Here is a 15594-nt window from a genome sequence, read left to right on the forward strand (position 1 = left end):
CGGAATATCAAAGTGCTAAACTCGAGAACAAATTTACTAAGATTTTGCAATGGGGTGGCATTACTTTTAGGACGCAGCCCTGTAGCAACATTTTTATGGGATTTACAAAGCCACGCAAACTGGAATTTGCATTGAACAAAAAATGATGAAAAAGCAAGGCAATGCACAGTGTTACCTTCCATCATGCAAACGTTATGTGGGTGGTGCATGAGCATTCATGTGCATCCATCCCTGTATTCTGAAGCAAAACCATATTTGCAAAGTCTTGTAAACATGGGTTAGTGCTAAACTCAAGCTGGTGTAACCATGAGTAACCTTTGCATCTGTTACTTTCTGCAGCACACATACAAAGAAAAATGTAGTCAAAGGATAATTTAGGGCAGGAAGGTATCCCTACATGCATAAAAACGGTAATCCTTGTGATATGACGTACGAGTGCCTCCATTGGCGCTAGACAGCCACAAGTGCACAAGCACTAGGAAAGAGCAGAAATGTGACATAGCTTTGCAAATATGGCACAGTTCCCATTTCACAAGTGTAGCAAAGCAACTTCACTTACTGCACTATGTTGTTTGAAATGTTAGTAATTATGCACCTTGTTGTCTAGTGCCTCTACAATTGAAATTAGCATACCCGACAAAACAAAAATGTCCGCGTTGTAGGCACTAGGCCACGTGCAAAATGGACCTTCAAACATTTCATGATGAAAGTAACTCCCATGTTCCCCCAAATATCTAGGAGGTTGCTCCCATTAATCAGCATTTTTAATGCATTGTTTAAATGCATCCTGTAGTGACAGCTAAGGGCCAGATGTGCTAACCACTGGTCTCAAAATTATGGTTGCACTATGGGACCAGTATTTTTTGCGACCAATGTAATATTTTGCAAAATGGCCTACGGTCGAATAGGTCAATACCCCAAAAAAAAAAAAAGGAAATGTAGGGGGTAGCAATTCGACCTACTTCATGAATATTAAGGAGGTAGGTTGCAAATTGCAAGCAGCTCCAACTTTATTTTTTATTTTACTACAGCTAGTTTTCTCTACATGAAAATGAGATGCGTAAAAAAATAAAAATGTTTTAAAAACATTTCCAAACTTTTACAAATCCTTTTTTTTTAGACTGGCCAGCAGACCCTAAATCGACTCACAACTCTTAAAAAATGCTTTACTCAACATTGCAGACCCCTTTCCATTTCCGAAGGAGTTACTACTATTTTCCAGTAGTTGGTAAAATATTAATGTTTTATGGCGACCGGATAATGGTTGCAAAATATTGATATATACCATTGCAAAATGCGGTTTGGACGGGACGTCCTAAACACGCCCCTAACAAAAAGCGATTCAGTATATAGCCTCAGACCAAAACTGGGATTCTGTAACATGTTAGAGAATAGCAATTTGGGTTTGGTACATATGGAAAGGGTATTTTCCTGTCCGTATTTGTGAATCAGGTGGTCCGTGATGGAATAAGTGTCGGTATATCTGGCTCAATGTCCCTGCATGACTAGTATAATCTCTCACCTTTTGTTCCCTTTTACTCTATTTTGGCCCTGGCTGGTCTCACCTCAGTGTTGTCTGTGGACATAACAAACAGGGCTTTTCTTGCATTGCAGATGCTCTTCCTATGATTTCTTTAGTACTAAAGATAAGATTTACATCCAATCTTATGTGATATAGATTAAAGCAGTTCTATTACCTTTAAATGGTTATCATAATTGAAGGGATATCCTCTACAAATTAAATGACAGTCCTTATATGAGGTTCATAGCACTGTAGATGCAACGCAAGCTCTATCTTCTGAAATTGAAAAAGACAGCCCTTCTAGTACATGTAGAAGACTTGTAGATGATGTAGCAGAAAGCGGGGTCTAGTATGACGGAAACCGAGAAGGGAAAGTCGGTATGATATAGAGCCCTGCATGGGACTAACCTTATCCGCAGTGTATGAAAAAAAGTCCCAAACTGACCTATGTGGATACATCCCTCCTGAAAGCCATACTAAAACATATTAGAAGCTATGAATGTCAGGCCCACAGAACTTTAGTCATGTTTCATGGGCCTCAGTCCCTACCGACATTAAAAATGTGGAAGACTCAGGACCAATCCGAAAAAGCATGACTGGCAAAGTAGGGAAAGAAGTGTGGCACATAACACTTTGACTACTTCTAGCTATAAGACTACAGAAACAATTAATCTAAGATCAAATCATGATAATGTATCATTCTTAGTGATTCAATTTAGCAAAAAACATTATTCCCAGTGGAGTCCATTCTGCAGTCTTGAAAGAAGTTCATAGTTATTCATTTTATTGCATTATTCACTTAAAATTGTCAACTAAAATTTAGGAGCATTCATACTATCCCACAAAACAGTGGTACAGGAATTTTAACCTCTAACAAATGCAGACCAATGGACACAAATTCTTTGAAAACAATAAAACAAACACTGCATTTCACAACAACATGAAGTAACAATGCATACATTTCTGAAACACTTTCACAGAACAAGTTTTGCACCTGTAAGGTTGCTCCCCAGTGTGGGTCCGCAGATGTCGCGTGAGGTTTGCAGATCTTGGGAAAATCTTTCCACAGTACCTGTCATTGTAAAATAATTCACAAGATTAAAATGGTGGCAATTTACTTTACGTGGCCATTAATTGACTCAACAAAACAAAAGAGAAGTGGTTTGTTAATGTAATTTTATGTGGCACTGTAGGTTTCAGGTATGCTTGTGGGCACCTGCACTTTACACTTTAACATTAAGGCGTGCCTCGGTTCTGAAAATATAGATTAACTTTAAAACACTGGAACCTAGAAATCTGGGTGATAGCGTCACTAAAAGAGTGGCAGGTGATCAACTGCAAACAGTCTACAAACAGGCAAACAAAGAAGTTGTGCACCAGGTCATCATAACAAACTAGTGCTGGTTCGAAAAGATGCACGCATATCACCCTTAAATATACAACTAATTGGGGGAGATGAAAATAATCACAGAATGAGATATATATTTTATATATATTCCTACTTGTGATATGAGCCTGCATGCACCTTATCCCCACCAGTGAACATTAAATGATTAATTCAGATGGTTACTTCAGTGCATCCCATTATTTCATATTAATTTTATTGGGTGGACTATTTTCTACTAAATGTGCATCATAGTATTCGTGAAAGACCTCATGTAAAGATGTTCCACAGACTTTTTCTGCACACAAGTGAATAATTTGTAACAATTTCTTTCAGGACAGAGGTTATACGTATGCCTCATTTAGTTTACTTGTTTTATAGAGTCCAATATTTTGGCCCCGAGTGGTTTGAAAAAGAACAGTTTGGTTATAAGAACACAGGCCAAAGACAACCATTTACATTAGAATTCCATCACAACACTTGCACCATAACATCCATTGGACATTTAGGGTCAGGGTTCCAATGGGGCGTGGCCTGATTAGCTTGGAAAGCCACCAAAGCAAGTCAAGCGACACCCATACACACCCATAGGTGAGGGCTAAAATGCCACAGTTTTCCCATCAGTGGGAGTCCCCTGCAGACGCCATTGTTGATTCCTCAAGCACCAGGAGCTATTATCGTCTATTTGGTCCAACCGTTGTGGTACCTCTCATCCCCGGTTGCACTTCACAGAACCCCTACTAAATTGAGATTTTGGAAAAGCTATATGTTAACAATACATTTAAATCTGAACAAATTCACTGCAAGCCAATACATTATACAAGGCCACTGTCCCTGTTCTGGTATAGGGCGTACAACGCATAAGAGAAAATACCCAGTCTCATCTGCATTTGAGTTTATAGAAGGAAGCAAACATTGGGCATTTTTGGTAAATAAATGTTAGTTATCACTGAAACACAGTATACCGTTATACACATCCCTAGCAATTAAATATTGTACATATTTGTGTTAATTTGACAAATCATGGTTTTGTAATCAGAGTTGTCGTCTTCCTACTCTGATGTTTTTGAGCAGATGAGGGAATCGTGAATAACTAGCTTTAGATCTCTCTATTAAGAAGGGGCAGTAACACCTGAATCCATCCAAGATATGAATTTAGATTCCAGTAGCAACATATATAGTCCAAGGGGTTCTGTTCCATGGTAAGACTTTTTTTTTAGTATTTGGTTTTCAAAGCCCTAAAATATTGACTGGGGAAGCGTATTTTAACTATTTTGATCAAAATAGGTTGATTTTTATGAGAGCTGGATTAAAGAGAAAATAGCTGTGATGTAACAAGCTACAAGTCACTTTTTTATTTCAATGAGTGCTCAAAAGGCACTGTACTTAACTCAAGATACTTCCAATATGAAACGTATGGCATAACCCTGTATTTCGCTTTACTATTTTCATGGAATTTGCAGTAGTTCGGTTGCAATTTTGTGATTCCTTTGTTTTTTCTTCATGAAGAAGTGATGTATGCAACAGAGGGACCCGCTGTTCTTTATTCACATCATAAGGGAAATCAAAATATAAACTTTGATTACATTTGTCCAAAATTATTTTTAACAATTGTTCCAAATGGGACTAATACAATTTCAATTTTACAGTGCCAATGAATGAGGAGCCCTGTGGGATATTTAATCTCAAATTTTATTAAAAGAGAAGCATATGTTTAAAAAAAATCAATATGTAGAGTTACATTTTAACTGTAGCTTTGAGGTGCAGAAGGTGTAGTGATAAAATGACTAGGCACTCAATTATATAGGGTGTAAACAATGGCGTAAAGCAATTATTTGCATATATGCAAAGAATAGCATATTGCCTTAGAGGGATTAAACAGTTCCAAATAATACAGAGGAAAGGTCCGTCTGTACATTAGTTGGTGACGTTTCAACATCAATAGCCTGGATTCAGACATGGTCATCATCAGGCCTAGATAATTAATTGCAGTTACCACCGTTCATATTGCTGCTGGGGTTTTTAATAATGACAAAAAATATAATGCTGAAGGAGACTCAAATGATCACTTGCCTTGCAGGATACAGAAGAAAAGAAGAATTGACTAGGCAATTGCACCCTCAGACACCTCTGTGTTTTCCCCTCTATTCAAGAACAATATTCGGCCAGTAGGTAAATGGTTTCACTAAACTTGAACTAATGCAGTAGATGCTAAGAATTATATATTTATGGAGCTTAGAGCTATGGATGCAGAAGCTACAACAATGGGTGAGCAACCTTTCCTTGCCTAGAAGAGATAAACCAGTTAGTTCTTAGAATAGTTGTACTTAAATCTCTTCGGTCAATTTCCAGTTATCTGCACTTATTACAAACCAGTGGAGAGCAGGAAGTGGAAAGAAGTCTTTCACAATAAGATGTAACATCAGAAATGAACTATGTAAGGTTATTCACTGAAACACTAGTTAGATAAAAAGTATTTGTATAGGATCCCTATCGAAAATGACTTGTGGAATCTATTTGGCCTGGGGCAGTGAAAAGCCAACATTAAGCAATGCAATACTGTTTTCCAGAAACTACAAATAATTTATTATTTTTTTATATATATTTTTATTATTTTCAAAGAAAAAGAAATAAATAACAGGTGATTTACAACGCGAAATGAAGGAGAAGCAGTATAAAAAAGAAAAATTATTAAAACAAATACTAAACCAAGTCTTTGTAAATTGTTGATTTCCTTCAAAGTTAGCAAGTACCTTCAAGAGTGCCTGCCTTTTGCATATCAGTACCTCTATTGCAACCCTGATGGCCAAGAAAAGTGATTCCTTCTACTTAAGGGTATGATGCATACAAAATGCATGATTATTAACTCCTACATGAAGATGAACTCTGAGACCTTACAAAACTTGGAAGGACATTTCTCAAATACCATTAGTGCGTCTCCCAGCATGGCCACCTTGTTGTTTGTGGCTGGACTGTCATTGAGATTCCCAAAAAATTCTGACTAAAAGACTGTTTATATGTACACTTGTTAATGTTCTAGGTGGGAATTTGATTAAATTCAGGTTCGCACAAACACACAGAATGACATTCAACTACTACTGTACATATTGTTCCCTCTCAGGCAATAGGACAGCAGTAAACATCTTAATGTGATCAAGAAGAGAGCAAAGCACATTAGGCCAAATCTATGTCCTGCAGGAGTCCCATGCCAAGTCAATGGTAGCAGAGTAAGCATCGTTCATTTGAACATTGCTTGCTTTTGCAAATGTCCTTGTGTTTCCTTGCTGGAAGGTCATTCCCTAATTAAATTGAAAGTGACAGATGGCAGAAGGATAGTACCTCATTTACAGTACACAACAAGGGTCTCTGGGAACTAAAATACCATTCTGGACTTTTGTGGAGGGCAACAAACCAGTGGGTGATATGAGGTGAACCTTAACAGAATTGTTTTGGAGGGGCAGAAGAGTGCCGACAATCTTGTGTCTCACCCAAACATGTCCAGGGTAGCAGTCTGGGTAAGCACTATCTAACCAAGGCTCAGCTAACTGAGAATTACTCACATTTGTTGGCCGGAGAGGGCCTTGGAGAATGAACCTTCGTTCAAAATCAGACTATCAGCCAGGATTGTATGAAGCATATTTACAGAGCCTTACACCAGCAGACTACAAATAAACTAGTCTAAAAGACAACATTTGCCAGGAAGTAAAACTGGATTTCGGTACGAACAGGAAAATAATATTTTTGAAAAGGGTTGCAGATTTGGGAAAATTCTTCATTTCAAACTCCTCATACATTTTAATGATTAAAAACAAAAATTCTCTAGGAAGTACATTTCACAAAAGTGCATAAGGTAGGATTACCTGCAAGTGTAACGTTCTTTGCCTTTCCTCAGAAGGCTCTCTGGCAGCGTGGCGGGCGGAGCTCTGAAGTTATACATGGAAGGGACAGAGTGGATGAAATCACTCGCTTCTGGTTTCAGAGCATTGAAACTTTCAAGCTTTTCTGCCATATTTTCAATTGCCGACATCTAAAACAACACAAGAATATGGTGATGAGGTTATAACAGTTTCTGAAGTTGAAATGTTATTTTATCAGCATTTATACGATGTATTTCCACAATCTATATGGAATTATAGTGCTACTGCAATATGGAAACTGCCATATTCTGACATTTTTCTCCGAAAATTTAGGAAAAGTAAAGAATTGAAAAAGACTTAGTATGTTTTTTGGTGCCAAGATGTTGCATTCTGAAATGGGGGGCGGCTACAACTTTGCTATATACTGGATATTTCTGGGGTATACCTCCTTTCATATTTTTATTGTAATATATTCAATGGCATTACTCATTCAAGAACAATCTCACGTGTACGTCCAAACACATGTTTACGTTACTTCCATATAGCAAATATTGTGAGATAACCAACTACATGAGAATACCATGATTGCTTTCAGAATACATTCAACAATGCAAAAGATACATTCTAGAATGCATCTAATATAGTCAAGAACTCTCCTGATAAATCAAATACACTCTAGAATACAGAAAATACATTGAAGACTTTCCAAAATGCATTAAAAACATCTCAAACAGTCAAAATATCTCCCATAGAGTCAAAGTACCCCAAATACATTCACTGTATTGCAAACCTATTCAGTGGCCCACCCCACTACATTGTCAGGACTACATCATGTAACATTACACCTGAAAAGGTAATTGACAAACTGGGTTAAGAGGAACAATTTACTAAAATAAAAACAAAAATAAAAAGGGGGAGGGTTGAGGTAGTTAGTCTCTGCCTGAGCTGAAGTAAGGGGCGACCGCGTGGTGGATGTGAGGTCATCCCACACTCGTTTTGCATACTGTAAATACATTCAGTAAATCTCAAGTATATTGAGCATCTGCTACGTACATCCAGCAGGCCCCAAATACATATGACGCATATCAGTAAAACTGATAACAGCAGATTTAAAAAATAAAATAATTAAATAAATAAATAAAACGCCATTGCTGTTTGTTGGAATCTAACACGCAAAGCATACAAAATGTAAGCCTGTAGTTAGTTAGCATGTCGCTTAAGGTTGAACACGTCAACGTCATAAATTTCCATAACCTTCAATTTTATGCTCACTGCAGATCTCCATCGGGGAGCCTGTTCTACTGACAAAAGAGCGTCAGCGTGCAATATGTGGAGTGTACATATGTCATTCAGTGTTTGCTTTTTTGTTTGGGAGACGTTTGGCTACAACGAGACCGGTAGCAGACTTGAGCAATAGCATTTTAAGTGACAATTAATTTTTAGAGACATTGCCCAATGCAAGACTACATTGTGCTTTGTGATTACAAAATGGAGGTTTGCTCTGCAGACGGGCTGCAGCAATGCCAGGATTTGAGGATAATCAGGGCTAAGCCAATTGTTTCTATTTAGTTTTACTACAATGAATCTGAAATGAACATTGCGAGAGTCTAGCATGGATCCTGTCCGCTGGAAGCAAGCTGGGCGCAAATGGTTTTTACAAAAAAAATGTGGGCAGTTTTATATAGCACGAACTAGTAATAAACTAGTCAGTATTGGAGCACTTTACATGAGCACCAGTTACATTACAAAAGGACACATTCATTTTTTGGTAGGCACGGGGAGATTATGTGATTCGCCCAGAATCACAGGATGCTGAGGCAATACCGAGACTCGAACCTGCAGCCTGATTCATCAAGCCGAAATCGGCTCGCAAAGGGCCAGATTCTGAGAATCTGGCCCTTTGCGAGCGCTATTTTTGCATTTGGGATTCATCATCCCAAATGCAAAAATCGGTAATAGCGATTTCGCTATTTTGCGGGGAATTACATTTAAGGAATCTCTATTTGAGATTCCTTAAATGCAATTCATCATCCATTTAAAAATTGCAAATTCGCTATTTCGGCCCGCTATTTACCACGAGGTCAAACCTCGTGATAAATAGCGAAAACTTAGAAAAATGCTTTTAAAAGCATTTTTCTAAGTTGCATGTTGCACACACACATGTCCTTTGGACATGTGTGTGCGCAACACCTGTTTCAATTTGCATTTAAGGGGTGCTACAGGGTGTCCTTTGGACACCCCTGGCACCCTTTAAATCGCTATCTTATTTGCGATTAGCTAATTGCTAATCGCAAATAAGGAATACTCCCCATTCATTCCTATGGGCCATTTGGCCCATAGGAATGAATGGGGAGTTATTCCTTATTTGCGATTAGCAATTTGCTAATCGCAAATAAGGAATGTGTAGGAATCGCAATTCTTTATGCAATTTCTACATGAATCCCGTTTTGCAAGTCCTTAATAGCGATTCCTTATGAATCGCTATTAGGGGCTCGCAAAACGGGAGATTGATGAATCAGGCTGCTGGTTCCCCCGCAACAAAGTCCGCAGCGCTGGCCGTTAGGCCACATCCTTCCCATCTTAAATTTTCACAACTGCACCTAGTGAATTTATTGTTGCTCATACAGGAAGCAGCTTGACCACCAAATACATTTCATATCGATTTGTAAAGCCTGATATCAGTATGTGATCCTTGTCTGTGTACAATGGTTATTCCTGTCCCTTTGCTCACAAAAGCAATGCACCATCTTTTAAGAGGGTCACATTTGTGTCCATGTTTCACGAACTGGAAAAAAAATTATTGCGGTGAAGCTTCAAGTCGAGCATTTGCACATGAAATACTTCCACAAAATCCAAAAGGATAGTCCAGGGAGTTAAAAGCTGATCACTGAGGAATGTGGTTATTTTAAGGACACAAGGGTATTTTTTTTTTATTTTATAAAGTGGTATGCCCCCTTTCAATGACTTCAGAGCACTTGACAGAAAGAAAAAACTGCTTTGAGCTTACACCTTACAATACTGACACAGTTTTTAATTATTTTGTGGTAGGAAATTGGCTGCCATCTAATTAGATAATGTAAACACATGCAATTTGCAGTGCTTAGAAAAGGTAAAAATGTAGCATGAAGCGCTATGGAAAAAAATTTAATATTAAGATTCAACTTAATATTTCTGATCATGAAAAAGAGAAGACGGATGTATACTGAAAAATATTTTCAATTCAGGGTTCTAGATCATGCATGGTGTGTTGGAAATACAGCTTGCCCATCAGTCGAAATAGCGCGTTGGATGCTTGTTGATGCTTTAGACCCTTGCTCGTTTCTCCAAATGACTACTCTTCTTGGGGTAACCTTTGTTTTTCGTGTAACCTGTAGTCTGCCCTGTAATTTCATGCTCCGTCTCTTAATGCGATCTACAAATTGCAACGCACAGGGTCCCACTGCCAATTTGCCAAGCGTCCTTCATCAGCAGCTGAGAAAAAATATATATATTTATCTCGCGGGGAAGTCAAGAAACATTTACTTGTCAGGCGACACATGCGCGCGCCTTGGGAAGCGGTCGGGGCTGCAGACTGGCGGGCTCGCTTCTCCATCACTCAGCTGCTAAAACATTCCCCACAGATGCGAGGCGACAGCACATTTATCAATATGAAGGGTGCTGGCATGTACTGATCACAGGGCAGAGCTGTGTAATGATGATGCTGCTCGGATAACAGGTAATGCGGTCCCAGCAGGGAGCGCCGCCATTATCCGCCCATTCGCGAAGCCGAGCCATTACCATTTTTGACTCTACAGCGATCCGTACTCATTTATACATTTCTAAAAAATCAATTCTTAGAAAGGGTGTTAAATAAGGTCTGTCGCGTCCCACCATTTTAATTGTACTCAGCACGAAATAATTTTGTTTATTTCTAGTACTGTGAGAAGCAAATGGTTGAATGGAAAATGACCTGTGCCATGGGAGGCGGATTAGAAATGACACGGGGTTATGATGGCATATATTTTTGGAAACGAGCTGAAATATATACTTGTGTAGGAAACCAGTTTGCAGGGCTTAATTTGTAAAAGACTAGGTGTCGGTGCCCAAAGTTTTGCTCAGATGCCAGACAGTGTTATGGAATTTTGGGGCTGCTGAATACCAAGGCTGTCTGTCTAGTCTTGATTCCACCTTATGCTTCCTTCTTCCATCACCAGACAGCCCCACCCATTTTCCTCACTCTATCAGGTTCTTTTCCATTCTTGCTTTCTGTCTTTGACACTGATTTTCCGTCTTTCTTTGCTTCGGCCTTTCCCCTTGTGTGTGGTTCTCTGAAGTCCCCTGGTCATTGCCGGATGAGGAAAACAGGTGCCCAAAAGGGAGTGCCGGTGGGCCCCACCTTTAACTGGGAAGCTTGATTCCGGTCCAGGGAAGACATGGCTTAGCAGTTCGGGCTGGACTGTTCCCATGAGGCACAGGGTCAGACTGATTTGCATATGGCCATGTCTGAACTGGGGTGGCGGAGTGAGCTAAAGAACGGTGATGGATTAAACCCAGATCAGTTGACTGGGGGTGAGTGTTTGTATTGTCAACGCTCCGTCCATCACCACCTTTGGTTTTCCCCCACCTTCAACTACCAGCTCAAATTAAGCACGGTCAGGTACAGGGAATGAATTTCGGACTTTAAGGATCCCGAAACGTGGCTTCCAATCCCGGAATCTGACCAAACGAGATCTGCAATTCTGGGCAAGAAAAAAAAACGAAATCTCAACCTGCCTGAAATTATAAACGTGTGCATTGCACGTGTGTAATGTAAACATTCAACTCTACAGTGGAATGTGAAACACTGTCTGATTGTGTCCACCTGGCTTCTGTATACCAGTCTCTACGTATGTTTTACCTACACCCATCAATAAGCCGTGTCTGGTGGCTTAGTGGCCTAAGGCTTCCACTGTAGGGGCCTGTGTTCAACCTCATGGTCACAGGTTCAAATCCCGGTGGGTCCACTCAGCCTTTCATCCTTCTGAGGCCGATCAAATGAGTACCATTGAGTCAGGTAACAATAAACATCTGTTACGTAGCGTCAAGATACCCTTGGGTGTACGTGCACTTTACAAATACACATTGTATCATACATGCTAATTTTCCCACCTCTAGACTCCATTAGCTGCTCCAATCCAAGTTTTTCCTCGGCAGTCTGGGACTTGTGGTCCAGGTTTTATAATGGTATCAGGTAGTCTAGAAGTCCCAGAATGCAAAGGATAAAAAGCCTGGCTCATAGTAGCTAGAGATACATAAACAGAGACAGAGTTGCCCGTCGTGTTAAAGCTTTAGCTGCTACAAGGTTGTTTTTTTTTTTATTATTCAAACTAAGTTCGCACTATGAGAAAGATTCAGAACTGTGACAAATGCATTCTCTGAAACCAGCCTGTTTCAGAACAAACACTGCACAATTCTTCTGGTTATAACTTTCAAGCAAACGGGTATTTCAGTTCTACCTGGAAATCAGCTTTCTATGACGGCGACTGCTTGCTTGGCAAGTTTTTTAAGGTTGGCGTGGTTAAAAATGCAAAAAGAAAATAAACCACAACCTGAGCAGTGAAATCAAATTGTGCACTGACTTGACTTTTTTCATAATAAAGACAACAGGGCGGAGTTTCTCAAAATGATTCACCTTCCCGGATTACTAAGTGGGCTGAAGATCTAGATTGGTGCATGTTTAGGGAAAGGGCAGTGTTTGTAGCCAGGGGTTGTCCGGAGAAATGGGGGAAGATATGGGGAGCATGGAATAGTTATCGAGGCGATCTATGTACGCCCCAGAGGCAGCAAAGGGAAGTAGACCCACCGGAATCCCCGTGATCCCGAATTCCATATGAGTGGTAATTGCTGATTTTATTGGAATGACAACCAAAACCTCAAAATGATGTCAATTGTTGTTCACCCGATGCGAATGTTTTTCTCTTGTTTTATTTCAATAAAAAGATTTCTAAAAAATAAAAAAAATTCACCTTTCAGGCAGTTTTTATAAAGGGCTGCAAATCAGCTTTCAGCCATTTAAGTGGTATACAAGGGTGGCTGAAAAAGAGAGCTTTTGGGTTCAACCCAAATGCAGGATGCAGATCTCAATCCAGTATTCCTCGGTTGCTACCATTGGTGATAATCACTGTCAATCAAAGTTCATACTGAGTGAGTGCCTTTTCTGAAACACTGAGTTGGGTTCTTTCCTCATACAAAGGTTCAGTGCCTTTCAAGGTCTGTGCCTCTGGACTGCCATCCATCCTGCCCTGTATCTTGGCTTCTGTGGGCGTACGCAAAGCCATTTCAAGCCCAGATAGGGCACATGGCACGCTTTATATATTAGGTTTCTGAAGACCTAGTGGGCGCATTGCTGCCTTCTGGTCATCAGAAAATAGGCAAAATACTTCTAGTCGCTGATTAAGGATATTGCAAATCGCCAAGGAGTTCTGGGACCATATAGAGGAGCGAGGCCGAAGGTTTGGTTCTTTTATAAGGTTATGGAACTCTGGGATGACTTGCAAGTATCCTTTTAACATACTCCAGAGAGTATTTTATTTCTTATAAAACATGGTCATGTCATCCCCCTTCCTGCAAAAGTGTTAAATCATGGCTTGGTGCCTTGCTCTTTCATATGAAAGAAGGCATGCTTGAAATCATGTAGAATAAAATAGAATCAGACAGCGCCAAGAAGCCTTCAAGTATTAGTGTTCATAAAATAAATATGTACACACACAAAACTAATCAGATGAGATGGATGAAATGAGGATGCCTATGGCACATAGTCAGGGCCAGCTTTAGCTCTGGTGGAGCCCGGTGCGACAATCTTTTAGCGCCACCATGACCTCCTCGGTACCACCCAGCAAAGGGGCCCCTCATCTCTCCATAGCCCCTCCCTCACATACATTTCATATTTTTTAAAGCTCTGGTAATGGCTTACTTTACTAATCCACTCAGCTATACACTTTAAATACAGAACTGTTCTTTGCAGCAGGCATAATAACCCTCTGTGCTACTTTATGACGAGTCAAAACTGCCACTAGACGAAATTTCGATGAATCTCTCCATCTTGACATTTTGATTCTGCTTAAAATCTGGACACACAAGGAACTCTGCATCAGCTGCTTTTAGATCGTAAGTTATTGTTAAACACTGCGCACCCATCTAAGGTCAGCGCTCCCCTGTAGGTCTGCACCAGTGCGGCTGCACCGGTCGCACTGCCCTGAAGCCGGTCCTGCACATAGCTGTGGGACAAGATTTACATATTACAATTCTTACATCAGGTTTTATACCCATCGCATAGAAGCTTTAATTTAATGTTTGACTCCACAGGCAGGTTGGGGAGTATTTTCAGGGCTCATTTCCATGACTTGGTTTCCACATACCCAAGTGCTTGCTGGCGGTCTTCTTCTGTAGCCTTTGTAACCTAAAAGTGAGCATTTTGGGAGGCTTGAGGCTGGTGTGTCCGGTTGTGCCATTAAGCGACACTCAGTGTGAAGGATCCACAACTTTTTCCAGAGTGTGGACGGCTGTAAGCTAACTTAGTTGACCACTGCACTGATTTTTGGTACAAACCATAGGTTAGCATTGTACAATATGGTTGTGTGGGTTCTCAGGCAGCCGGGTCAGACCTACTACCTAGTAGCATCATCTTTTCTCAGGCTGGCGGGTCAGGGGGAAACAGCATTTACAACGCTGTCGGTACAACGTGGTGCCATTACAACACGGTCAGTACGACGACCGCATTGTTACTACGCATACCATTACAACGCAAGTCATTACAACGACTTGCTGTAGGGGACTTTAGGTGTTGAATTTTAAATCAAACACCTTGCCTACTGTTGCACAGACTGGAGTTGGAATAGTAAATTATACTATTCCAAACTCCAGCGCCCCCCCTAACAGCAAGTCATTGTAATACCCTGCATTGTAATGGTACACGTGGTAACAACGCGGTCTTTGTACGGACCACGTTGTAACGTCATATATTCAGGTCAGGTTTGCTACCCAGAGGTAGCATCTTTTCTCAGGCAGGCAGGTCTACTACCCTGAGGTAGCATCTTTTCTCAGGCGGGTCAGGTCTACTACCTAGAGGTAGCATCTTTTCTCAGGCGGGTCAGGTCTACTACCCAGAGGTAGCCTCTTTTCTCAGGCGGGTCAGGTCTAATACCTAGAGGTAGCATCTTTTCTCAGGCAGGCAGGTCAGGTCTACTGTCCAACGGTAAAGAAAAACCAAAGGTGGTGATGGACGGAGCGTTGACAATACAAACACTCACCCCCAGTCAACTGATCTGGGTTTAGGCCCAGATCTCTGTACTGGGGTGAATGTATGACATTGTTCTGCATTCAGTCCATCAACTGTTGTTTTTGCTACTGTCCAAAGATAGCATCTTTTCTCAGGCGAGTCAGGTCAGGTCTGCTCCCAGATCTTTTCTCTGGCAGGTTGTCCGGGTTGCTCCCCAGAGGAAGCATCTTTTCTCAGGCGGGTCAGGTCTACTACCCAGAGGTAGCACCTTTTATCAGGCGGGTCAGGTCTACTACCCAGAGGTAGCATCTTTTCTCAGGCGGGTCAGGTCTACTGCCCAGAGGTAGCACCTCTTCTCAGGCGGGTCCGGTCTTCTACCCAAAGGTAGCATCTTTTCTCAGGCGGGTCAGGTGAGCTACCTAAACCTAGCATCTTTTGTCAGGCAGGTGGGTCAGGTCTGCTCCCAGATCTTTTCTCAGGCAGGTGGGTCAGGATTGCTCCCCAGAAATAGCACATTTTCGCAGGCAGGTCTGATCTGCCATCCAGACGTAGTATCTTTTCTCAGGCAGGCGAGTCAGGTTTGCTCCCCAGAGGT

The 15594-nt window shown here is 40.8% G+C and overlaps 1 protein-coding gene across 12 annotated transcripts in view; it reads right to left on the reverse strand.

Annotated features, from left to right (window-relative positions):
* Positions 1–15594, reverse strand: part of MECOM (MDS1 and EVI1 complex locus) — a 136049-nt gene that overhangs the window by 21625 nt on the left and 98830 nt on the right. For all 12 annotated transcript variants that reach the window (XM_078665932.1, XM_078665939.1, XM_078665938.1 and 9 more), the window contains 2 exons: positions 6767–6933; positions 2517–2594 (listed from right to left, as the gene is read on the reverse strand). In XM_078665932.1, the coding sequence (XP_078522058.1) occupies positions 2517–2594; positions 6767–6933 (245 nt within the window). The remainder of the gene's footprint in view (positions 1–2516; positions 2595–6766; positions 6934–15594) is intronic.

The sequence above is a fragment of the Lissotriton helveticus genome, chromosome 11 (assembly GCF_964261635.1).
Source record: "Lissotriton helveticus chromosome 11, aLisHel1.1, whole genome shotgun sequence".
NCBI lineage: Eukaryota > Metazoa > Chordata > Amphibia > Caudata > Salamandridae > Lissotriton > Lissotriton helveticus.